This window comes from Myiozetetes cayanensis, unplaced genomic scaffold (genome assembly GCF_022539395.1).
Source record: "Myiozetetes cayanensis isolate MyiCay16 unplaced genomic scaffold, myiCay2020 scf3, whole genome shotgun sequence".
Taxonomy (NCBI): domain Eukaryota; kingdom Metazoa; phylum Chordata; class Aves; order Passeriformes; family Tyrannidae; genus Myiozetetes; species Myiozetetes cayanensis.
The window spans coordinates 42,004,425-42,030,637 of NW_026087521.1; the positions used below are offsets into that span (position 1 = coordinate 42,004,425).

The window sequence follows — 26,213 nt, forward strand, 5'->3', positions numbered from 1 at the left end:
ATGAAATAATTACCTTTCTGATTTTCCTTTCACTTTACATTGACATTTCACATTTCCACTCCCTGGTTGGAATTTGTCTCTCCTCTTATGCAGGACTTATGTGATCTTCCTTTTTGTAGGTAAGTGTAACATAGTCTAAAAAAATTTTATAAAAAGAAACAAAATTTGAAGATCAAAAGTCAACTGGCTTAATGGAATGATAGAAAACTATAGGAAACTTTTTGATTGTGAATTTCCTTTTGAGGCTTTGAAGTATATATAGCTGACACAGAGGAGGAAGTAAGGAGCATAAATGTTCATAATCCTAAAACCACGTTGAACAAGCATATGGAAAGTGTCGAGGTAGATAGACAGCAAAGGATGCACACAGTCTTTAAATCATCTTGTACATTCATATAAATTCTGAAACAAAAAAGCTTGAGATATTAAAGAATAAATTTCAAATAAATGCACAGGATTTTTATTATTTTATTTGTAATTTTTATTATTCTTTTATTTTTTTTAAGAAATACTCTCTCACAATCTATTTTTCCCATTTTCTTCTTAAAACACAGTGATACTCTTAAGATCTACATGTTGCTAGGGGGATACAATTAACCACCTAGTGTGGATAAAAATCAGCTGTGAGAACCCACACAAGTTCCTATGAGTTAAATAAATCTAATAGAGCATGAGTGGAAATTAGTTAGTTCCCCCATGGGTCTTGTTCTAGCCTGCACAGCTGTGAATACTATTCTGTTTCAATTCTCTATCCTCTAAGTATTTAGATATAAAAAAATGACTCGATAGAAATAACTGTTAACTAAACTCACAAGACCTCATAGAATACATTAGCCTACTCTCAGTATTCAGAGCTCTGTGCTTACTACATGTCAAAATCATACCACAGAGGTCAAAAGATGCTGAGTTGCGTTAATAAATTATTACAAAGATAAGATAATATATTTGATACATGTGTTTCCATCAGGAGCTGATGAGTCTAAGTATTACACATTATTATTGAAGCATTCAATTAGCATCGTATGACAAAAATACAATACAAAATATATTAAGGCAAGTAGCATACTTTGTTGGAACAGGAACTATTTATAATATCCAGGATTAAAAATTAAACAAAAACAAACAAACCCCCCAAAAAACTAAAACCAAGCCACAGCAGCAACAACAACAACAAAAGAAAAATAAAAGTTTCTTTTTTAGAAAATTTTTTCTTTTTTTTCTTTTTTTGTTTTGGTTTTGTTTTTCTGCATCAAGTATGTGCTAATCAGCAGTCCTAGCACTTTGGTCATTTTAGAAGAAAGATGGTTGACAGACATTCAAGAGAAGAAAATTACAGAAGGAGAAAGCAGTGTATCTGAAAGTATTTTACATTTATACCTTCTAGGTACTGTCCATTTGTTTATTTTGTAAGCTGTTGATTCCCAGATCTGTCTGAATTTTGCAGCTGAACCTTTTTTAAGAACACTGCAATTATTTCTTCATTCAATTCTTTTAATCAGAAGCATTAAACAGAATGTTCTGCAAAACACAAACATGGCAACCCAGAAATTATGCATGTACTCTCTATTAGCAGAGCCTCTAGCTCAGAGTTAGAAATCTTGTTTGGTAACTGAGGAGAGTACCTCAGTTCTACAGCTTTGCTTTGGATTTACAGCAATGTGCTAAAGAAGGATTATAGGTCAACTACTACATCTTAAATCATTTAACTTAACCACATAGTTGCAAAATTCTCATATGTTGCATTCCCTCTTTTTTTGTTTTATCTGGGGCCCAATATTTAATTAGCTATATAAAGTGGATCAGTTTTAGCTGTATCCCATAGTCCTCACAGAGGAAATAGGATTTACAGGTTCCTGCTCCAAAACATTATGATATGGGATTTGACAACCTACCTGCTATGTGAAAATAGCAACTAGCTGGTTATTGGTAAACTGTGTCTAGACAGAGACAAAAATGTCTAGTCCCTGCTTGTCGCTTCTCCTACGCTTTTTTTGGTAGTCATTATTTGAGAAGGCTTAAGACACTGGATCCAACCAGTGAGATAGGCAGGAGAAAGTCTTCCTGAAAACGCCTCTGGGGTTAAGCATGAGTTTGGGATTTGAGCATCTCACATAAGCAGGACATAAGCAGTTCTGACATGCCTGCTGGCAGAAACTATGTGGACTTAAACATCACAGGGACAACTATAGGGTAACAGTAGATAATAGGGGGGTTAAGTATCTTAAAAGCAGATAAGTGCTGCTGAAAGAGAATCAAAATTAAAAACCTATGTGTGTAAGGTAGTTTTTAAAATGGGACTTAGGAGTTTTAGAAAATATCCTGATGAAACTAAATTTAAAAATACAACATAAATACAATTATATTTCCTTTGTCTTACAATATCATGAAAACTGTTTTTTAACAAATTACATGCTCAATTACATATTCCTTTACAGCAAGTTCATGGCAGCAAAACTCCATCTGAATAAAGCTAATGTAACATAGCGGAAAATAAAGCTCTCTGTCTAGTTTGCTGTAGCCTCTACTTCATGTTCCTAAAAAGTTAGATAGATGCAGAAGTGGACCCAAAGATCAAAGGATATCAAATCTCCAAACTTTTGGGCCAAGCCAGTCAGAATGCTCCTGTTTCACTGAGTATCAATATTACAAGATCTAAACAGGCTGTCTTGATGTAGCAGAGCCAACAACTTTGCACCTATCAGCAGTTAACCCATGATACTGCCCATACATTTCAGCACAAGTATACTGTTAAGGACATAAATAGACACTGTTTACTCTGCTATAGCAGTGCCACAGTTTTAACATCTTAAAGAGCTTAACTTTTAAGACAAAAAAGTTTAGTAATTCTTATAAATATCCTCAAAATACAACCTTTCCTAAATGCATTACTGTTTTCAACTATGTTGACAACAGTACCACATCTCCTGAAGTTATTTCAGAGTCCTGACTGTGTGTAGAGCTTATTCCGGTGTCAGAGTCTGTATCATTTATGTCCAGATTAGTCACTCTATGAACAAAGTCAGGAACAGCAGTGCTGTTACTGGAGATGCCACTGCCCTTGGATGGCTCTTCATTTGACTGAAGCCTAGTTTCAACGTTGTCTTTAACATGTAGTAAATTAAATTCTTCTGTAAGAAGTTCATATTCTTTTTCCTTCTTTTGAAGCAGTGAGTCCCTGTATGTAAGTTCTTTCTGAATGCAGCTCAGGTATGAGTTGATTCTCAGACCATCTTTCATACTTTTTTCCAGCTCATATTTTACACTTTCCAAATTTGAGTTTTCCAAATCAGCATTAGCAGCTACTTCTGTGTGAACATCATCTACATTTTTTTCCGTGCATATACCGTGTACCTCTTTTTCAATTTCAGCACACAGGTTCTCTATTAATTGTTTGTGATGTTTCAGTCTCTCTTCAACCTGTAAAATGCCCTCACTTTTGCTCAAATAGTCCTGCATCTCTTTTTGATCAGCTGGCCTACTCCTTTGCTGCTCAGCCTCACTTGGATTGATCATTAAGTAGGAGTCCTGCACATAATTTTCTCCATCATTGGCCACACGATCTAGATGGAATTTTGCTTCACATTTTTCAATTTCCATATCCAGTTCCTTCATTCTAAGGACTTGCTGATGAATGGTATGATCTTGAGAAATTATCAGATGAATCAGTGTCTCCATATTGTCTCTCTCTTGCTGAACACTGTCCTGTTTAAGCTTGGCCAGTTTCCGGAAAGTCTTCCTCACAATTTTCTTTTGCTTGTCTATTGGCAACATCTTCATGTAATTTGCTGGACTGAGGTCCCACTGTTTTTCTACATTTTGTATTACCTTGGCTTCAGCTGTCTTCCACAATGGAAACGAGAGGAAGGCATCTGACTTTACCAACACAAAATTCAAATTAGACTGCTCTTCCCCCCAGGCCTTCCAAAGTCTCAGAATCTTTGTCAAGGGAGGCAGTACTCGCTCCGAGCCTCTCCATTTTTCTACGATGCAGTAATCACTAGGTTTTCCAAAAAGGACCTTTTTCTCACCAAATGTTTTCTGATGTTCCTCAAGTAGTGCTTGAATCACTTCTGAGCAAGTTGTGCGCTTTGTCAGGCCACATACAATCTTCTCCTCCTGGCAAACCCAAACCACAATCTCTCTTTCATTTGAAGCCATGTCCTTGCTGGGAGACCTGGAAAAAAAGAAGAGACCAAATATAAATTACACTATCAATGACACAGAATAATTACTATAATTCTAATATGACATCACATTGAAAAATTTGTGTATTATTGTACAAGATAATATACCAGTTTAAATTCCATGAAGAAATATCTTTCGATTAAGTAACAGCTTTAATCGGCCACTGCCTTAATATTACTACTAAGTCAGCTGGCAATCTCACACAAAATGGCAATGTCACACAAAATGTCTTTTATCAAATTTAGTTTTTGTGCACATAGTAAGTGTGCATTAAAAATCACTGATAAAGTTTGGCAACCTGTATTCCATATCCAGACTGTCCTAGGACAACACAACTTCCTCATCCCATAGACACTGCGCAAACATTTCTAAGCTCTGGATATCACCAAGGTTTCTGAAGAAAAGAATGAATTGAACATAGATGGACTGAGGAAAGCTGACTGAACACCATTAAAGTTAAAATTTGACAATAAGATAAATCTATAGTTTTTTTGCCACACCCAGACCCACACAAGCATAAACAGCATTGTTTTCCAGTGTTATTTTTCACTAACAAGCCTCAAGAAATTTTTTTGTCCTGAAGTACCAAATAGCATGAAATCCAGTGAGTTGTGAGAGAATATCAACTGCAAGAGAACATGTACATGGGTCTGTATAACATTTGAAATGATACAAAATGCAAGAAAAGGAAAAAAGTTTATTTATTTGTTTGTTTGTTTATGAATTAAAATGAAAGTGCCATTAAGCAGCTATCTTCTTACACTAAGATACTTCAGGTGTCTGAGATCCCTTTATGGCTACTGTAACTGTCTAATCACTACAATCAGTAGTGCCTAGAGAGCAATTCAGCTGACTAAAGGTAGAAATTCACTTTACAGCTAACTCTTCAGTTTGTCCCCATCTGAGTGGCCGTGGATTGCTATGGGCCTATGTTGGCAAAGTTGCTATTTATGGATATTTAAGCTTATGGATATTTATGGATATATTAAGCTTCACATGCATAATTAAATGCCTGCCTATACCTGATAATTTGACCTCTCTTAACATAAAATGATAACACAGTAAACTGCCTGAGTAAAAATGCCTTTCATTGGATTTTCTGGTATCTCGTGCAGTTAGTTTGAATGAATCAGATTTAACCCGGTCTGACTGAGAAAACTTGAACATGAAAATAACTATTCAGAAAATATTCAAAGTGCTCAATACAACATTTGCTTCTATTTGGGACTACTTATTTGGAGACCTTTTCTAGTCTTTTGAGATGTAGTAGGAATGGAGTTTTATTTGGCTTGATTATGGTTATACCCTATGATTATTAAAGCAATCCAACTTGTTTCTTTTTCATAATTATTACACAACATGACAGACACACTGCAGTCTAATAAATTGAACTATGATTGACTCATCTCTAGGTGCCACTCTGACCAGGAGGTAATAATCCTCAAAAGACAGGAGAGTGCAAATGAATACTAATAAAACCAACAAGAGTGAGCTTATTAGTATCATCGCACAGGAGAGATCTGACCGACTACATTGCTTCAGGCCTTGGAACATTCCTCTGTAAAATCTGTGTTTGGGTAGATTACTCTGAGTAATGACATAATTTTCCCACTTCAATAGCTCCCCCTTACAAACCAGCATTTTACAGTAATTATTTTTGAAGCTGGTGCTCAGGAGGTTAATAATGTTTTCATAAACTACTTTTCAAAATAAGAAAGTATTTGTCACAGACATAGAAAATGGCAAAGTGGTACAAAGAAAGAGTAATATTCAAGTTTAAATGGCAATGGGGGAGGGAATGAAAGATGATACTAGATTAAATGGCATTACCGTTAAGTATGTCACATGCTAAAAAGTCAACATCTGTAAGTGCTTTTAGATTGAAAAAAACCAGGATGCTATAGAATTTTTTTTTCTGTTGACAGATTGGGAGTTAAGCGAAACAAAGGTCAATAGCAAATTGCAACATGAGTCAGCTGTAACTATAAAATAATTCAGGCTTTTTTTTTTTTTTTCACTACAGATATGAAAAGAAATACCAGATTGGGAACTCTGATGCAATAAACTCAGTGTTTGCTCTTCCTGGTTTCTTTTGTAATCAAGAAATACATTTCACGGAATGAGTATTGTCCCTTCTGGCATTTTTCCAGGTGTATCTTATACAATTTGTTTTTACATTGAAACTCTTCCTATTATTTTTTTTATTCTTGTTTTTGGTTGATTGCCATATTTTTTCCTGGTCAATATTTTCAGTATGTAACAGATTCTGTGAATTAGAAGCTTACAGTCTCTTGTTCTCCTGCCTCCTTTAAAGTTTTCTTATGAAGACAGTTTCCCTCTGTGATATTAGTAAAGTTAGTTAAAATCTGAAAACCCCTAGACACCCTATCTTTATTGTACTGGTAAATACTTCTGCTATACCCATTTTTATACAAAATTCCCACAGAGTTCAGCAGGAGTTAAGCAAAATTCTGATGGCAACACACTGTTTATTGTAAAGCAATCTCTACAGGATCCCTGAAACAATATGCGTGTAAAATAACATCTTTAAATTACTGTTTTCAGTCCTTTTTCAGCCATTTATCACCCCCTGTTATTTTTTCAGTTATGATGCACCTGTCTACACAGGATATACATTAAGGTTTTTGGGGAAGGATTGTTCTTTGCTTTGTCTATTGCATATAACTAGTAGTAGCACTGTAAAATTGTATAATGTATGCACATACAGGTACACAAAGAACTCAAGTAGCTTATACATGAAAATATGTACTTATAAATATATATGTATGTATGTAATGTATGTAACCTACATCTTTTAATTATATTGTCACCTTTTACAGAAAAGGAGAGAATAAATTAAAAAGAAATTCTGAACATCTCTGTAATTCTTGGGCCAAAACAAAATTGTAAAGTACAAATTCTTTTGTTATGTTTTCTATGTTTTGTTACAACATACATTATCTTGAATTTTATTCAGTTGCCTCACTAAAATTTTGATCTTCCTTTTAAATCAAAAAGAATTAGCAAGTCATTTATAATCTTACATTTCCATCAAATTCTAATATCTTCTGAAATATCAAAAGTGGTTCTTTATTTTCTTCCACTAAAAAATGGTAAACTGATGCACTTTACCATGGATATTATATGTAAAATTTATTGTATAATTCTTTTATTATAGTTAATTCAGATAGTTCCAAACAAAAATGAAGCATCAGTGTGTCAGTCAGAAAAGAACAATTATTAAAGACTTGCTTTTAGGATGCAAGAAGATGCTAGTACAAAGAAATATCTTCTGTTAAGCTGTGCTTTCCTCACAGAAAGTGAACCACAGGTTCTCCATATACAAAGTGGAATTCATCTCACTTAGACATCTGAAAGTTAAAATTTCAGTATAAATTCACTATCAGAAGTTCCTCTTTGTCAAGAGCAGAGTGTGGACTACTAAGGAGAAATCACCGTTGCCCAGACCATCTATGATCATTGGGATGAATTCTCAAATGAAGCTATTTCTTTCTTTTGTTAACTATAAGACACTTATGTGGCCATCTTCAATTAAATAGCTCATTTTCAGGTAGTTGAATTCAGGTGAGAAAAATTCAATCAGATTATGGTTTATTGTCTGAGAGAAATGTAACAAGAATGGTTACAGCAACAGTAGATTTAGTAAAGATAACTAAAAGATAACATATTACAACTTCATAACTTAGTTTAGACCTTGACTGTTCCATTCACTGTTCAATTATTACTGCAATTCATAAGGAAATCCATTAATTCATTCCAATACCAAGGAAGATACCTTGAATAAATTTTGATAATTGACAATATTTTTTTTTCTGAAATGCAATACTAAAAATTATAATCTTCAGCAACAAGAGCTTCTTTCAAACAGTCATTTTAAGGGAGAGGCAAGCTTCTCATGTTTACAGGCTGCTTGCCTTCCATGTGCTGCAATTTTGTAAAGGACACAAAAGAACCACCGTTTTTAATGGCATATCAGTTAACAAGGGCATAACAGGGGAAGTGTTTTTCCAGTTTAAATGGTTGCTTTTCCTGAAAACCACAATAGCAACTTTCTCAAAAGTAGCTAAGGAACTATTTTTTTTTTTTTTCAACAATGAATTGCTGCTGCTGTAAACAGGTTTGGAAGCTTTCAGTTATGGTTTGAATTCTGTTTCTTTGAATTGAGCACTGAAATGTTCTACTTATCCATCTATGATTTCAAAGTCTTGATGATAACAACAACATGCAAGTCTTTTTTTGCAAAGGCAATTGTTTCTTAGGAACAGATGGGAATTTAAACTTAAGAATGATCAAAAGTACATTTGAATCTTTTTGTTTGCTTCATTTGTCTGCTAGCTTAATGCCTTCTACTCCTTGCTTCTCTTAAAGATGACCCAAAAAAACATTCCAATCATGTTATAGACCTCACACAGTCTTAATTATGTCAGCACAAACTGATTGTTGCCTGTCAGATATACACTTTGTTAATTTATTCTTCAGGCCTAGGGGAAAGTAATACATTCCAGCAACACATAGACAAAACAAAAACACATATTTACATTGCACAAAGTCAAAATATGAGATAGCTTAAATGCTTGAAGCAGCACTTTTGATATTCACTGACTTAAAGGTATGTCTGGAACAAAAATATACATATAAAACACATAATTCTTTGCCTTCCTAAAAATGTTAACATTCTTCTTAAATATGCAATATATAGTTTTACAACCAATCATGCCAATCAAATAAAGAGATCCCCCTACTTTTTAGAACTTCATCTTCCTGTCTGCAAGATATTTCTTTTACCTTAATAATTTCTGCAAACATTCTGTTCAGACTAGGTCACTTGCATATTGTTCTGTTAGCAACTCATTGCAGTGTTTCTGAACGCTAAAAGAAAATCTTCTCTCCCTTCACTGTAATAAATTCTTTCTAGACTTTCACAAAACAAAATGGAATTCCTTTTTAATATTACCATATTTCTTGATGTACCCTCCCCAAAGAAAAATCAAACTGAGTAACTAAAAAATACCTAAGTAGTTAGAAATTTCACAGCCAGGACATTTTTGTGAATCCTTTACTAATTTAACGCTTTACTAATTTTAATTCAACATGAACAGCTGAACCAATTTTATGTCAACATAGCAACCAACTAGAAGTTTTTGTGTTAGGAAGGGGATTCAAACCTGAGATTATATTCAAAAATTTTACTAGTTGTCTCCTCCTAGTCACTGAAATAATTTATATGGAATAAAAAATCAGTAGGTGAAAACAGAGGGCACACCAAGCAAAACACTAACCTTTCCCTTGAAAATGCATACAACTGTTAAAAATTTTTAAATTTGTCATCAAAAGGATCATGCTGGAAAGCCATTTTTGTAAAATCTCTTAGCAATTTTCCCCCAGTTTATTGGGAAAATCATATTTTATTCCATGACAGCTTAAACCTTCTCAATAGCATATACAGTTAAATCTGCAGCAGATCAGATGATAATTGTGTTTTATAATTGACTGGCTGATGTGATGGGGTCCTCAGCTGACCAGAGTATGTAGGTATGGTGCTGTCCTGACCTCCTCCTCCAAGTAAGATGAAAGTGCTTCTAAACTTCTAAGAAGCAAACTCCTAAATTATGTCAAATGCCACCCAGAACAATTCACTTTCTTCAATGAAGAAACCAAAAACCAAAAAGGCTTTAAGAGACAATTCTCCTGATGCCTACTTCATCCTTGCAGTGTAGTTTTTGCCTAGAGGTACAGGGTCTGCCATTTCAGAGTCCATTAAGAAACATGAAACTTATAGAGAAATCCAGGCAGGTAGCTCCTCGTGTCTCTCAGCACTCTCTACCTTCTTTTACAAGCTGTACACTTCCAGTTCCTCAGCAAGAGGTTCTGAACCTCATCTCCTACCTGCCACTGCACAGTGGGTAACAATTTTCCAGCCAAGCCACTTGCTCTCCTCTGAAAATGGTGTGACACAGTAGCGTATAACATCCTGGGAAAACAAGAGACACTAAACATTTAACAATCTAGTAATTTCAAGGGGCTAGTTTTGAGCACGCTGCTGGGGCACATAAATATGCCTATTTGGATTTTGGCAAGTACGTGTTTGTGCTATGATCTCTTTGTTCAACACCCACAGATGTTTCTTCCATGTGTAAAGTGCCTGGAGAGTACTTGCCTTGTTTTTAGGTGCTTGCTAAAAACCTTGTTATTGCTGTGCTGAGATTAATAATCTCTGTTATCTCTCAGAGTTGAGCTATAACTACCTATCAAAAAAGAGACTATCTATAAAAATAAATTTTTTTTACTATATTTACTTGCTGGAAATAAGAAGCCAATATTACAGGAATACCTACTTGGCACAAAAAAACTACATTTCTGGCATAGATCACATGCTGCATATCATTTGAGAGCTTTTGATAACACTGACATTTACATATCAGGGTATATAAGAGCTAATTAGTTTATTGGTCATAGAATCATAGAATATCTCAAGTTGAAAGGGACCCATAAGGATCACTGAGTCCAACTCCCTGCTCCTCACAGGACTACTTCATGCAGAAGCTCCTTGAGCTTTGACAGGCTGGAGACCATGATAACTTCCCTGGGGAGCCTGTTCCAGTACGCAACCCCACTCACAGTGAGGAATCTTTTCCTAACATCCGATCATTTGTGGGAAGGATGTGGGAATGCAGTTTCCACCAGACCTCTGACCTCATACGAAGTCAATAACCTAATATGAAGTCAAAACATAGCAAATGCACACATCATCTCATTCCATTTAGAAATGATAATATTATATTGCTTTTATTGTTTCTTTTTCAAAATCTCAGCATGTTACACTATATATGTATAAGCATATATGAAACAGTAGATGATCATTATGAAAGAGAAAATCAAAATATATTTTGGGTCTATGGAATTTTTATTTGTGAATTTGCAAAAAAGTTAAAGCTATTGGTGCCATGTGTTGCAGCTCTTGCTTGGAAGAAACTCTAATTTAATTTGATCCAAACAGATTTTTGATTGTGAGTTTAAACATTAAAGCTATAGAGAATACATAGCCCATATGAAAGCTAAGGTCAGAAGTATTTCAACCTTTCAGGAATAAATGAATCATATTAAAAGTTCATACTAAGTTTATTCAGACTATCCACATTTAATCCACCTTTTTTCTCAACTTTCTGTCACCTTCTGTAAAGCTTTTCAAAAAGCAATAAAGGCCAAATCTTATACTCAGTATGTCTCCTGCCTAAGTAGATTACACGCTTCTGAGTTTCCTAAGGGCAGCAAGGAGGAAGTAGCTACTCTCTCACCCTGCAATGAAGCTGGAATTACTCCAAAACCTTAGGGATTCAAGTTAGCCTATTAACTAACTGCATTCCCATTCCACTTCACCTGTTCCTAAAAACAATATTAATGTAGGTACAGTTAATGTCCACATAGAAATTCCATACATGACACATCAGAAACTTGGTTCTTCCCTTCTGCATCACACGAAAATCTGGGTAGTAGCTAGCTGAAAAGAATAATGGCAAGGCAGAATTACTGCTTTAACTGTAAGAACAAAAACTCTCAGTATAGTCCCAACAGTAGTAGTCCCAATACTGTAGGAAGACTTGGAAAGAACACCACAGAACTTCTGAAAACAAAATAATTATTTCAAAAGAAATAACTTAAATTTCTCTCTACCATCTGTTTCTATACCCATTTAACGTTACTCTATAGTAAAACTTCCTCCTTTACAAAAATGTACATAGTAATTTACTAAAAATAAAAGAAAATTAGGAATCTTGTGAGTCATGTGATATTTTTCAAACATACACATATACACAACATTTTGGATGCTCTATTTGAAATATTTCAGATATTTGAAAAAAGAAAACAATGTAAACAAAGTCTATTTTTACAACTGGCTATTTACAACACATTTTTCCTAGTATAAATTTATGTTCATTTTGCTATTCCTTTTTAAAAGCATAAATTTTTGACTCAACAAGATACCCATACTGTCAGGAAGCCTTTATGAGGAATTTTAATTAGCAACAGCTGTTGCAAATATGTCCTATATCAATTAAAATTTATGTACTTAAAACTGTGAGTAGTTCCTTAATCTATTCTGCAGACAAATGCCATCACCCTAGTTAGCTACTGTACAAAAATGTGTACATTATAATTCAGCAATGATCTATAGTTGAAATTTCTCTTCATGTAATCACTTTATACTATAATGGTGAAATAATTTTGAATTGCAATGGGATAGTATTATTTTGTCATAGAATAAAATACATGAAAGGTACAACAGTTCAAAGAAAATAATTCTGATAATTATTTTATTGCAAATAACTCTTTCACACCAGAGTTTCTGCTGACTTGAAATGTCAGACTTTGTTAAAAATCCCATGGGAAATCATGCGCTTCATTCTAATAAGTGTACTGCTTGGAAACAAATGCCTGAAAAGGGATCAGTATTTAAGAAAAATAAAAAGGGGGGAAAACCCTGACAGTACTAAAAATAGATAAAAAAGAAATTAAAGTAGCCAACAAGAAGGACCAACAAAGACTGACAGTAATAATTGTACCATCTGTTATGTGGATAGTTTGTACTTCATAGAGAATAAGCCAAGAAAGTAGAGTAACTCAGGATGTTGCAATAACAGAAAGACAGAAATAAGAGATACTGTAAAAGGAATTATACACCTTGCTCACTAGATGAGAGTGATAGTTATGGTCGATTATCCTTAACACAACCCTGTAGCTCCATTTAATGACAGGACTCTGTGTCATTGCTACAGTGGACAATATTGTTTTGCAAAATCTTATTTGCAAGGTCAGAGAGCAGATTTTCAGCAAAGGTGACCAAAATTCTACTAAGTCCTCTCCTTCACTTATTAGCTCTGCCATATACCATGTTTATGCTTCCAATCACTTAACTTATAGGCAAGTGGAAAGGCTGCAGTGGAGACTGCATCTGCCCCTGTCATTTCCTCCTGTCATACCTCTGAAATTTTCCTCTACCCCTGAGGGTATACATTCTCTATAAATTACAGCTACGCTTTAAATCTGCCTTCCTGTCAGACAAATCATCATTTCTCCATAGTATATTCAAAGTCATAAGATTGCTAAGTGGATATTAGTCAAAAAAATGTTTGGAATTCCAGCAAGCATGCTATGTACACAAAATGCCATAGCAGGTAACATGTTCTTCATATCAGGTGTGTATTTGTGGTGGCCTGACACAGTGGAGGTTAGAACAGAGGAGAACTAGCTGTCCACCAAAATATTTTCCAATATGAGTAACAATAACATTAACAGTTTACTTTACTGGGAAAACACACTTTGATGTGTATATTGCAACTACTAGTGAGGAAGCAGCTGTTACACAGGGATGGAAGATGCAGGAAAAACTCCAGAGCCAAACCAAACACTGACGTATTCCGTGATAGTAGTTCTTTAGATCATGGGAAGATGGGCATTTTCAAATTCCTGTGTTAATAAGCAACATGCAAAGTTTAGGAATATCAATACAGCAAATGCTACATCTTGATTTTGGGGAGCAACTAGTTCTTACTAGTGAACAAATGAAAATGCCACTCGTACTTCTTACCTACCACAAGAATTTTGTTACATTGGAAAAATACAATTCTATATATTGTTCCTGTGTCTACTTAAGCACCTATGCGTATTTAAGCGCTGGTCACAGTATATAAGCTTTATGAAACTCCTATTAATAATGCACAAAATGTACCTAAAATTCCATCACTTTCAATAATATAGAGGAAGCAGAATCATTTATAGCTCATCTGGAACATAGACTTCGAAATTATAGAGTTACTATTAAAGCTAGTAGAAATTATCTAATTTATCCTATTAGAATTTTTTAACTGCTTTTCAGAAGTACCCTTGTTGTTCATGAGCTTTTGAGATCAAAGAAGTGAGGGGAATTCCAAGCATTGAGAGGATTAGTTTTGTTGTTGTTGTTCCATGAAATTCAGTTCAGCTTTTGTTGAAAAGCAAATGTATGCTACTTCCCTCCTCTGGGTTTGTTGACATTTTGCCCAGTGAAGAAATAAACACAAAGCATTCTGAGGCTGGGTCTGGGCTGCCAAAACATGAACAAAGCGCACTATATGTAAACTGATGATAATAAGGTAAACTGAATAAAAGAAGATACAACAAGGAAATAGTAAGATTTCATGTCACTTTTCCAACACTCCCTAAGCTAAAGAAGACTGTCATGGTTTTCTTCTTATGAAGCATTATATGCTGTGCATGTTGTGTACCTCTTCTCTGCTTCTGGTAGCACCATGTGAGACAGACATTCACAATAAATAGAAAGAAAAGTCCAGATGGATTTGGTTTCTCTTTGCCAGTCCTCAAGCTGAACTCAGGCTCAGAAAAGAATCTCTTCCTTATATTCTGTTCCTTCTGGCTTCCTACTGTAACTACTTCTGTAGTGGCTCTAGTAGCACCCTGTGGCAAATTTCAGTTTATAGTTCATGAATATTGTAGGAATCATTATTTTTATTTTCTGTTTTTAAACACTCCAACACTCCTCAAACCTATCCCCAAAACAGACAAAAATTATTTACAAAATAAATACCTTAGCAAAGTGATTATCCTAAATACTATTTTTACTGCTAAATCTAGTCTTATAGGTTAGCAATATATATGACTTAAAATACCATTAATAATTTAGGCAATCTGGTGTCTAGCTGATATTCCCATCTCCTTGCTTGTGCCAGCTCTGTTAGTTTAACCAAAGAGTTTCCAGTTTGATAAACTTACAGCAAGCAAACCCAGAAAAACAATATTAAAAGAAAAACCCAAAACCAAACCAAATCAACAAAAAAACCACACACACACACACAAAATCAACAACCAACAAAAAAACAAACAAACAAAAAAAGAAACAAACCTGAAGAGAAAAAAAAAAAAGGAAAATATTTGTTTGGGTTCTACACTGTCAGGCAAGATTAGGAGCAATGCAAAGGAAAAGGTAGAGTGACCAGGAACTTGGAAAGAGGACTTTTTACAATACCAAGCTTTTAGATCTGTTCAGCCACCTCATCAACCATCACCCTTTCTTAATTTTTTTGAATCTAATGATCTGTCAACAGCTTTTTTGTATATCATAAAATCTAGTTTAAGGATCTCTTTACAGTTCGCCAGAAGTGAGAGAAATACAGGATAAGCATTAATTTTCTTCTGTATGTATTGCAATAAATTTTGCAGAGTGAACCACCTCACTCTGAAAATTATAGTGTATGATCTTTGCCATTTCATTTGCTTTCATTAGATCATTTTGAAGAATATCACCTCAAAAGGATTTCTATTAAGACCTCATTTACAATCAATTCTTTCTCTTTTTTTTTCTTCAAATTTCTTCCTCGAACTTTCTGAAAGATAATTCAGTGACAAATGTGTTCCATTACTTACAGTATCTGAAGAGCTGAAAGGAAAAAAAGATGAGATGATGAAGTGGACTCATATAAATTTTCATTCTAAAGAGCTAAATTGAGTACTAGATACATAATTATGCTAACAAGAAGAGTGGACATAAAATTTTTTTTTAAAGAAACCTGAAGAATTTTTAGTGTCCATTGTCAGTATGAGAGATTTGTGCATCTTATGCTTTCAAGTAATTTTCTAAAATTGCCTATCAATGAATGCTTCAATATGTAGTTAGTCAGACATAGGCTGATAAGGTCTCTGAAATATAACCACATCTTCTCTGAAGAAGCTACTGAACAAATGAAATAAATTTTTAACCTTACCAACTGTGCTCTGTCCTAGCAAGGGATATGCTAAGGAGGGCATAGGCGATTGCACAACTCGCTCTAGACAGCTGAGCAATAGAGATAGGGAAGGTAAGAGGGATGATTTGCTGTCTGGAAGCAAGGTTAATGCTGGATCATAAAGACTGCCAAGAGTAATGGAAAAATTATGAGAGTAATGCAAAGAAGAAAATGTAGACAAAAGAGAGAGATACAGAGAATGATGTCCAGTAGCACACTCACATAATTTTTAGCTGCGAGAAGGAGGTTGGCTGCAGAGGAAAGACATTTCATGTGATTCACATAAAAAGCCATGTGAATCCCAAAATATTTGAATGATGGTGACTTAAGCCCAAAACCTGTTCTATAACAGACATAATACATTCAGATAATGAGTTTTCATCTAGGGTCATATGAAGAGCCTCATAACCATGTCAGTTGTCCATCACAACACTCCCACTGGGGCTGAGCTACTTGTCTGACCTCCAGTGAGTCATGATGAATTAGACCATAAAGATAAAAGCCTCGTTAAACCAAGATAACCCATCTAAATGTGATGGAACAGTTTAGGAAGAAACTGTCCAAAAATTTGATGTAGCTGAAAGGGTAGTAATCTCTGGCATAAGATTTGTGATGAACAGAGAGAGAAGGTATGAGACAAAAAACTGCAGTGGGCACAGCTGAAAGCAAGCATGGCTAGGTTACTGTGACCAAAGACCAAGGCAGGCCCAAGAAATAATGGTGCTAGTTTTGTGAGATGCATCTATGGCAGCATAGTGATTATCCCAAGCAGGCTGTGACACCAGAAAGACACTGCAAACTACTCGTTGTCATTAATCCACAGAAAGTCAGGCTGAGTCACCATTCAAATTAAGCTGATGTTTCTTTCACAAATCCAAATGTCTTTGCAGGTGGGGATCCTTTCAACATATGAGCAATTCATATGGCTTCATAGCTCAGGGAGGATAAAATGGTAGTTTACTTTTAACAAGGTACTTTATAAGCTGAATGGTTGCCCACAGTGACAGCTGAGTGAAGGCATGCTTCCCTCTGCCATGTGGACAACTCTGTCATATTTGGAGAAATATACATATTTAGCTTTCTTCCATGTCGTATGCACATTCTGTTTGGGGCTTCTGACTTTTAAAGAAGTCTAGTATGTGCTTAGTTTTGTAACATGTAGATGCATAGATATGCAATCTGCAGAAGTGTCTTCCTTGCTGCTAAAATTCACAATACCCACCTGGACACCTAAATTTCCACAAAGTACTGCAGAAGAGTTTAACTCCTAATAATGGGATTTGCTGACACCAACAAGTTCAGCAGGAACTGATCTAAAGTAGTCAGAAAGGTGAACAAAAGGGCAGGAGGGCAGGACAGGTACTGTTAGACCATATTCAGGTGTTCATTGCATAAAAAAATATAATATGAATTAGAAAAGCTAGAAAAAGTCTGATCTCCTTCTTTCCCTGAAGCCTTTAACATAAATCCTGGTCTTTGTCAGTCTATAATGTAAGCCAGCACAAAATGGTACAGCTTCAACATGAAATACTAAGAAATTTTCATTTTAGAGTAACTTGACAAGACCTTTCTGACAAATACATGATGAGGGTGCCAGTGTGGGCATCTGACAGGAGTGTTCTGTCCACCAGGGCTCCTGGTTGCACTTTGGGTATTGTTGCACATGCTCTGAACGGGCTATTACATGGGACTTATGGTCAAAAAACTGAAAGACAGCATTTTTCCTAATCTTGGTAAGGTGTGACAGAGGTACAAACTGCAGGGTGTTTGGGACCAGCATAAGACATGGTAGGAGTGCAGATAGCTGGGCAGTGCTACCAGTCAAAATGTTACTACTCAGTATTTAAACCTAATTTTGTAAACATCGGAAGTTCTTATACTTTGTCTTAAGTAACTACAATTACATTTAGGCACCAAAGTCTCCTTCATAAATCTAGCCCTTATTACTTATGTTTGTTCAGTATGAGTGCATTTTATATATTTTCTCCCTTTTATAGAAGACACTTTTTAAAATCTAAACTTTTGATACATGCCATTTACCATCAGATATTAATTGCTTCTCAGGCTGACACATTATTGAATTTATCTCCACATACTCTTGTAGGGAAAGAACTCTCTTTTACAAACCAGAGCTCAAAAATATTCAGGCCAAAGCTATTCACTCATTAAATTCCCACTCTGGCTAACTGAATTGATATCCATAGAAATGTCCAAAGTAAGACATCCTTTGCTCAGCCCTTGTGCAAAACAGATTACAGGACACTGAATTAGCAAATAAGGAACATGCAGTGAGTAACCACTTCTGTAAACTGTGGTTTATATGACTTGCCCAAAATCACGTAGGAATTCTGTGGCAGGGTCAGGGAACACGTCCATGTTATTAGGATGTTTCTCTCTTAATCATACATTATCCACCTGTAATTCACCTCTGCATTCATGATTCCCTTTCTAGTTTTTAAAACGAATTGGTGTTCTACAAAGTCTGAGCATGCTCCATGAAAAGCGATTGGGTGGAGCTCATGTCATCTACCTTAAGCTATTTAAAATGTAGATGTGCAATCAGAGATAATTTTCTGACCTTCCTCTGTAATCAGTGGCATAAAGTATGCTCCTCCAAAAGGGTGACTAATCACATACTGAAAGCCTGTCTAAGACTGAATGAATTGCCCTCCAGAAGTGTTTAGATGTATCCATTAACTACAAAGAGTACCTAGATGACTAGATACCTAAATTTTTAGTGGACCAAGTTGAGTAAGACGGAGTTTGACATTTGTGTTTTCCTGTGTGCTGGAATCTTAGGAACAATATGAATGTCAGAAGTACTGTGACCATCCACAACTGTAGTTCCAAAACCAGATCTTTTTGTCTGATGCCTGTAGTGACCTTTACGGGTAAACAAACATAATTAGTTATCTACCTAAACCTGAAAGTGTCAGAAATCTGGGAAAGGGCAGTAAAGTCAATACCAATCCTAATTTTTTTTTTTTTAGAAAACTGGACTTGTACAGAGCTTTTCAGTAAAACAGGATTCTAATAACAAAATGGCCCTGAGAGATACAGGCAATAATCAAGTTAAACAAGTATACTTAGTGCCCCAGAAATCAGTGCAGAGGAAGTCTGTCATCTGGTAATATCCAAATGAAACAGCAGCCTAGAACATCAGTTTACCACTTACGAAGCCAACCAAAACACAAGCAGCTGCACATCTGTGTAAGATCCTGTATTTATAAAGATCACTAAGCCAGTCTTTGATCAGTGAGCAGAATCTGACAACTTCCTATGGCAAATGAAGTATACTTTAGGTCATCCCAACTGTTGCTCTGAAAAATGTTGTAGCTTAAAACTGCTTTCACAGTGGAAACTACCCTCTGTAGAAATAATCCTTTAGATTTTAATGAGGTTGGGGAAAGCAAAGTAAGGTGTTCTACATGGATGATGGAATGTATTAACACAAAGCAAACTGCATGGTCAAGACCCAAGGGCAGACTCTCTCAAAAATTAGTAGTCTTCACTCAGCTACATTATTCCACTGAGGTCATACATTACAAACTAAAGTAAGGTAAACATATTTGTACCTGACCAAAACAAAACTTGGTCTAATAGATTATTAAATTTTCATATACCTGATTTTGTCCTTGAACATGAGAACATTACTATATTTACTTTAAACGTTGATGTTTTTTATTACTAAAAGGAGGAAAAAATAAATATCTTCTGCTTTTCAACAGAGATGATTATATTTACTATTATGATGGGAGATTCATAACTCAGAACTCTTTACATCAATGAAAGAACAGGTAGGGGTGAAGCAACTTAAAAGTTTTGACTCTCAAAACTTCATACTTATAAATTTTATTCACAGCAAATACCCTCTCTATAAATATATTTTCCTCCCATCATTATTCTGCAGTTTACTAATGAATGTGAGGGGAAAAATCATACAAAAACAACCACAACCCAGGAAAACAGAGGCATTTATCACTTTTAAAATTAAAACATAAGAAATAAGCTTCTTCTAATGCTAATGCTCAAAAAATGTATGTCTAGCAACCATCCAAACTACAAATTAAGTGGTTCAAACTGACAGAGGTAAATAGGTACTCAGGCAGACATGACTGAGAATGAAATAGGAAAAAAATGGTGAAAGAGAAACAACTTTAAATAAAAGGTATAAATAAAATGCATGAGAGATGTGCCAAACATGCACTGTAATTTTTTCTTTAAGGTTTCTTGTCTTCTCTTGATTTCTAAATGATATCAGGACTTGGGTTTCATAGCATTAAAAAATAATTACATGACAACTTTATTATCATTACCATCGAGAACCTTCCTTTCTGTTTTTTTTGGTTTCTGGAGTTAACTTTCCTTTCTTATGTTCACTTCACAAAACCACCTCAAAATCTATTAACATCCACATGACATTTCTTTCTTTATTTCCCTTTCTAGTACATTACAACCTTCCTCACAAGCCATTTTTAACATTATGAAAAATTTTAGACTCCTGAAAATTCCTCAGAGAATTATGTGAAATCAAACCTAAACAATCCACAGTGTATTCTCATTTCCCTACACGGTAGCTAGCTCTAGTGTACTGTACAACAATTAGAAACAAAGAACTCACAGATTTTATTCATACCTCTCTCACTAACTGGCTTTCATACTCTCTATTTCCACAAATTTTACACTGTCTAGTCATGTCCTACTTATTTTCCTGAGGCATGTAAATATTAACACCTAAATTACAGCTAAGGAAAACTAAATGAGGTTATTGGTTGTCTGAGGTCACAAACAATTTGGTATCATTATCACTATTGCAACACCTGCAGTTTAAGTGCATTTCTGGATAGGTCAAAACAAGAAAAGGCAACTAGTGGTTCATTCTGGGGCCTATTTGAGTCAAGTACCAGAAAGATGTTAAAAAAATAGTCTTTTGGACAAGGCTCCCCCAAAAATGCAACCACTAATGAGGTCTTGACTTTTATATTTATGTGTTAAACATAAGCATAAGAAATTATTTATGAAAGTTTAGAATTTTTCAAGAATTATGCAAGTCCATGGAAAATTTACAGCCCCAGAAGGTAAAATGCCATCACCAGAATATGCATGAAAACTGTGCTGCGTTCTAAGTAATTTTTTCTAATGGGACATGTAGGTATAGAATAGTTCATTAAAAAAAAAAATCAGATGCAAACTGATCTGAGAGAAATTTTCAGAGAACTCTGCATAACATTATACTGAACTGTACTTGTTTAGTACCTACATTCTGTAAAGGATTTTTCTGGCCTCTGTTACACAAAAATTTTTTTAAATTTATTTTCCCAATTGATTGGTCACTCTTTCTTTCCATTCATCCTGAAAGCATTTGTCTCTTTTCTGTTTTGTCCTGTGTGATATCTAATGAATTGCTAGCATGGAAGCACTGCAGAAGGAGACAGAAAGTTAGCATCTTGAGGGTATCATAACACATGACAGAAACAGTAGAAGTGACAATAATACCCAGGCATATAACCAGGTACCAGCATGTCCAACATTTAGTTCTAGGTTTTACTTAATGTTTGGTCTTAAATACAATTTTTATATTGCATCATCCTTGCTGTCACTATTAATAAGGATTTATCAACATACTAAATATAGAAGCTGGATAGACTAATTAAGGCTTGTACAGCATATGTGATGTTAATGCTTTCAAATAATAATGTTTCAGACCATAGTTTTACATTGTTATTACTAAGCATACAAAACAAACAAACAAAAAGTTTTTCTGAGCATAGGTGAATCAGGAGGTATTACTCTGTGATTATCTCTGACTTTTATTAAAGTTAATAGAATTTAAAAAAATCCCCATCACTGAAAACAATGCAATGTGACTGAGTTTTTACTCTCTATGTAAAATGCTAATTTTTCAACAGTAAAATAGAAAATGGCCACTGACCAACAACATTTTTCCTCTTTTGAATTTTTTACTAAAAAAAAAAAAGGATTTTTTGTTCCGAAATGTATCTCTCAGCCTGACTTTACATTATATTAGTGTTTCAGATTAGCTTCAACTTAACCTGTCATGCTCTTTCCTTAGATGGTGTAGTATTACACACTTCTATTACTCATTTTATTTACTCCTTTGGAACGAAATTGCTGCCTAACCTCCTGGAATAGTAGATAATTAACTCTTTAGAAATAAAGTTAGTGTTTTGCTAGACAAAAAGCTCTTCCTGAAAGTGAAGTGAACAAATATGTACAAAGATTATTAGAAAATGTATGCAACCATTTTGACCCCTGTGACAAAGCTGACAAGCCAGATCAGAAAAGAAATTTTCGTGTATAAAGTCTGGCTCAAAAAGGAACAACTTCTCTCATAGTTCACTAATATGTCTAACACTCAAGAAGAAATAAAAAATATGGAGAAGAATGTATTCTTCCATTACCAACAAGCACCATCCTTTGATCTAAAAATTTAACACAGATAACACCACTAATTCTAAATAAGTTTTTATCTACCCCCTCCAACATACATACCAAATACCTGGTAGTCTTGTATCAAAAAGCACCTTTATAGCTTCATATAGATTTTTATCCGGGTGTGCTCATCCAAGAGAAGTATTAGACATCTCACATGATCCCATGAGACTTACAGTGTGGGTCATGCACAGTTCATTCAGACAAGCAGTTGATCTCCAAGAGCTTTACCAATTCACACATCAATGCTGAGCATTTTCAGTTTTACTTCACCAAGGTATAAAATGTATAGCAGTGTACTCAGTCGTAGAGCAGTAGAGATGTTCAGAGTAATACTCAAATCACTGTGCTAACTAGATGTAATGAGAAACTACTGGAGGGAGGGAGGAAGGGAGGGATCATGGAAATGTTAGGTCAGTATCAGGGAGATGAAGTTGCTAATCTAATTCACTACCCTGCACAGTAATATAAAAACTGAGAGAATCACTGAATGTGTCTTTCACTGGGGAGGGGCCTCTGACTGTCAGAACAGAAGGAACTCCCTCTATATCCGTAAGATTGAATGGAGGTATATGGTCTTTCTTTCTATCTCTGAACTAGAGATCAGCTGTTTAAAGAAACGAAGAATTAAGACTAGGCATGTAACAAGAATTAAGTCTTTGCCTCCTATAGTGAAACTCTGTGCTAATTGCCATCGCACTGACTAAAAGTGGAAATGGTGGAAAAAAGTAAATAATAAAAGGTGGGGAAAAAATCAGGAAGGAAAAGGAAAACCAATAAATACATTTAAATATTAAAAGATTTGTAACACAACTGTTTCATCACGAAACAGTTTACTGGGTTCAGAATTGTTGAATGTCAACAGAGCATGCAAATGACTGTGGTAAATACAGGGCCAACACGAAGTACACTGGCAAAAAGTATTTCTCAGTGTGTTGTACCTAACAGGACAACCCTACAGCATCAAGGACAACTGTGTGAAGAAGATGGATTATCTGTACCCTCTCCCTCTCAGTGTGTTACTTTCCTGACCACAACATGCACGTAACAGTAGAGCTTCAACATGGTTTATGTGCAAAACCCAAGGAAGTAGTCTTTATGAAAGAAGTAACAGAGGTCAGCTTTCTTAGTGTGAGATAGATCCAGATATCCTTGAAGTATTTAAATGAACCTAAAGACCCCTTTTCAAAAGGGATCAAATCTAGCACCCAAGGGCAGAGAAGTTCTAATCTTACAGAAAATCAATGCGGCATAAATTCCTGTACTGCTTAGCAACCAGGAAATCGTATACAGTGTGAAACCCTGGTACATAAACACTGCAAGTATATATGCTCTGTATTTGTTTGTCATATTTGTATAGGGAACTGATTTGCTCTGTGCAGAGCAATGTGTTAGAGTGCAAAGAACTCAGTGTCTTTTCTCTTCCTCCACCTTCTGCTAAGCATTTCCTGCCATCCCCACACTTCTGATGTATGATATGAGCTGAGTATTCCTCTCACTCTCAAAGAATGGCATCTTTAAAAGATTTGCATGAAAATAAATCCCCTTGAGTTTAGTCATGTTGCAGTGCCTTAGTCCTGCAGGAAACTCTTTTTTCCATTGTTGCCTTAGAGAGTACAGCCTGTCCCCGCTGTGAACATTTTGGTTTGTAGGTGGGTGGGGCATCTTGGAAGTATTGTTCTCCTGGGGACACACTGACAAGCACAAACACAGTCTGGGGTCTATGCTACTTATAGCTCTTGAAAAAGATGTCAAAACATCACTCATTGTCTTTCTGGGCAAGAAATATATGTTGGAGCCACATTGCTAGCAGCCTTTCCCCTGAAATCAAACCAGGGCTTACAGTGATCGAGTAGCTACATAGGCCTTGTGCTGTCTCTGCATCGGTGAGATTTCAGCACCCCAAGAGAGTAATACTGACTGAAGATCTTTCAAATACTCATAGTAGTTCGCACGGGTTTTGTCTTCCTGATGGTTAATCTCAGTTTCTTTCTCTAAAGGCTGGTGACATCATAGCCAACATCCCTCAACTCTTGCTAGAATACCTCATAAACACAGACTCAGGGTAAATTCTTTGTTTAAACTCTGGGGTCTTAGGGGTAGGGACCTATGACAACCTTTATGATCTGGATATGAAGAGCCTACTATGAAACAAGGCCCTGATCTGGGACCTCTGGGCAATGCTGCAAGTCAAGCACTAATTACAGTGGTGTCATCTTGTTATCTGAGCAAATGACTGTAACGCCTTCATTTTCCTTCTGGCATTTCTTCCACTTACCTTTATTGCCTCAACTTAGCTTTATGTCCTCATGTAAACATAGATTTTACTCCTCATTTGCTTATCTTATAACTTTCAGAAGTTACATTTGCATATAGCAAATGGTCATTAAAACATTCCAGAGAAAAAGGAAAAAAACTTAAGTTTCTCAGAAAGATGTACGAGCACTAGTTCTAACGAAAAAAGAAGTAGCGGATTAAAGATCTACATTTGTGTATGTCCCTTTTTGGTCCCTCTTTAAAGGTCATTGAACTAGTAAAAGGTAGTGAGCCACAAGTTCCAACTCCCCAACTACTACCCTAAACATAGTGAAGGATTTTAAGCTCACTTCAAGATTTCAGATGAGTTCACCAAGACACAATTATAATAAAAAAGAATTATTATGTAGCTCTTCAATTATACTGCAAAACCGTTTCACTAAGTGCATAAGCAAAGTTAAATTCTCAAAATTCAATATCAAAGCTAACATTAAATATGCTGAAATTTAAATATCTGAACAGATAATAGCAGCACATCTTACAAATTATGTAGTTTGCTTTGTTCTTGACCTCCTCCCCCCATATTTCTGTGCTCACACAGCCCCTTCTTATTGCCACAACTACTTTCTACCATTAAAAGCATTAATTTATTTTTTGGAGTGGAAGGATGAAATGAGAAGAAAATGCTAGATGTTCACAGTAATAGTTCTTTTAGTATTTGAATTTTTATTGCCTGTTTAAAGCTTTGGATTCTGAAGTTCTTTTCCCAATGAATAAAATGTCACATTAGCAAACAGTGAGATCATTGAAATTAGTGTGAAGATACTATAAATATCCAAAAGAGAAACAGTTTCACCATTGAACACAATGGAACTGTGCTTTGTGATGTAATGCTTATTCAGATAAGTGATGGCAGTAGTGAAACTTAAATATCTTAAGAGTAATAAATTTACAGCTCTATGCAAATGCAATTTCATAAAACAGTTCATGCCCACCTTTCCAGATCTTCTAAACAAAAAACGGCTACATGAGAAGTACATCAAAGTTTTACTGTTTTCAGACACATTAGCAAAACACGCCGCTTAATCTGTAATCCACAATATTAATAATTCTAAAAATAGTACCCAATTTTTTAAACATTGACTGTTACAGTCTTTCTGATTTATATTCTTTATACTATGCTAAATTAATATTTTCACACAATCCCAGCAAATACAATCCCCCATGAAAAAATTTCAGTATAGCAAATGTGAAAGCCAAAAGCCAAACTCAGAGAAGGGATATTTTTACAAGACTTTTTAAGAGTTCAGTTATATTCCCCCAGAAGAGATTTTTCCCTTGCATTCCCTTAAATACAAACTAAATTTCAGCAGAAAGCATCAGTCAAAATGGGGAAGAAATTACAAGTGATTTTTGAGTTTCTCATTGAGGCAAAATTTCAGTGACCTGTTTCTGTTCAGCTTTAGCTAGAAGGTCTCAGCAACTGTACCTCCTATAGAGTCCAAGCAGATTTACTCCACT

The 26,213-nt window shown here is 35.2% G+C and overlaps 1 protein-coding gene across 6 annotated transcripts in view; it reads right to left on the reverse strand.

Moving 5' to 3' along the window:
• Positions 1–514: 514 nt before the first annotated feature.
• The window catches only part of RASSF9 (Ras association domain family member 9), a 30,000-nt gene continuing 4,301 nt past the window's right edge, over positions 515–26,213 (reverse strand). For 5 of the 6 annotated variants that reach the window (XM_050325079.1, XM_050325076.1, XM_050325077.1 and 2 more), the window contains one exon: positions 515–4,174. In XM_050325079.1, coding sequence (XP_050181036.1) covers positions 2,899–4,158 — 1,260 coding nt within the window. In that variant the 5' untranslated portion in view covers positions 4,159–4,174 and the 3' untranslated portion in view covers positions 515–2,898. Of the gene's footprint in view, positions 4,175–22,612; positions 22,673–26,213 lie in introns of those variants that run through there. The other variant, XM_050325080.1, reaches the window with a different exon arrangement.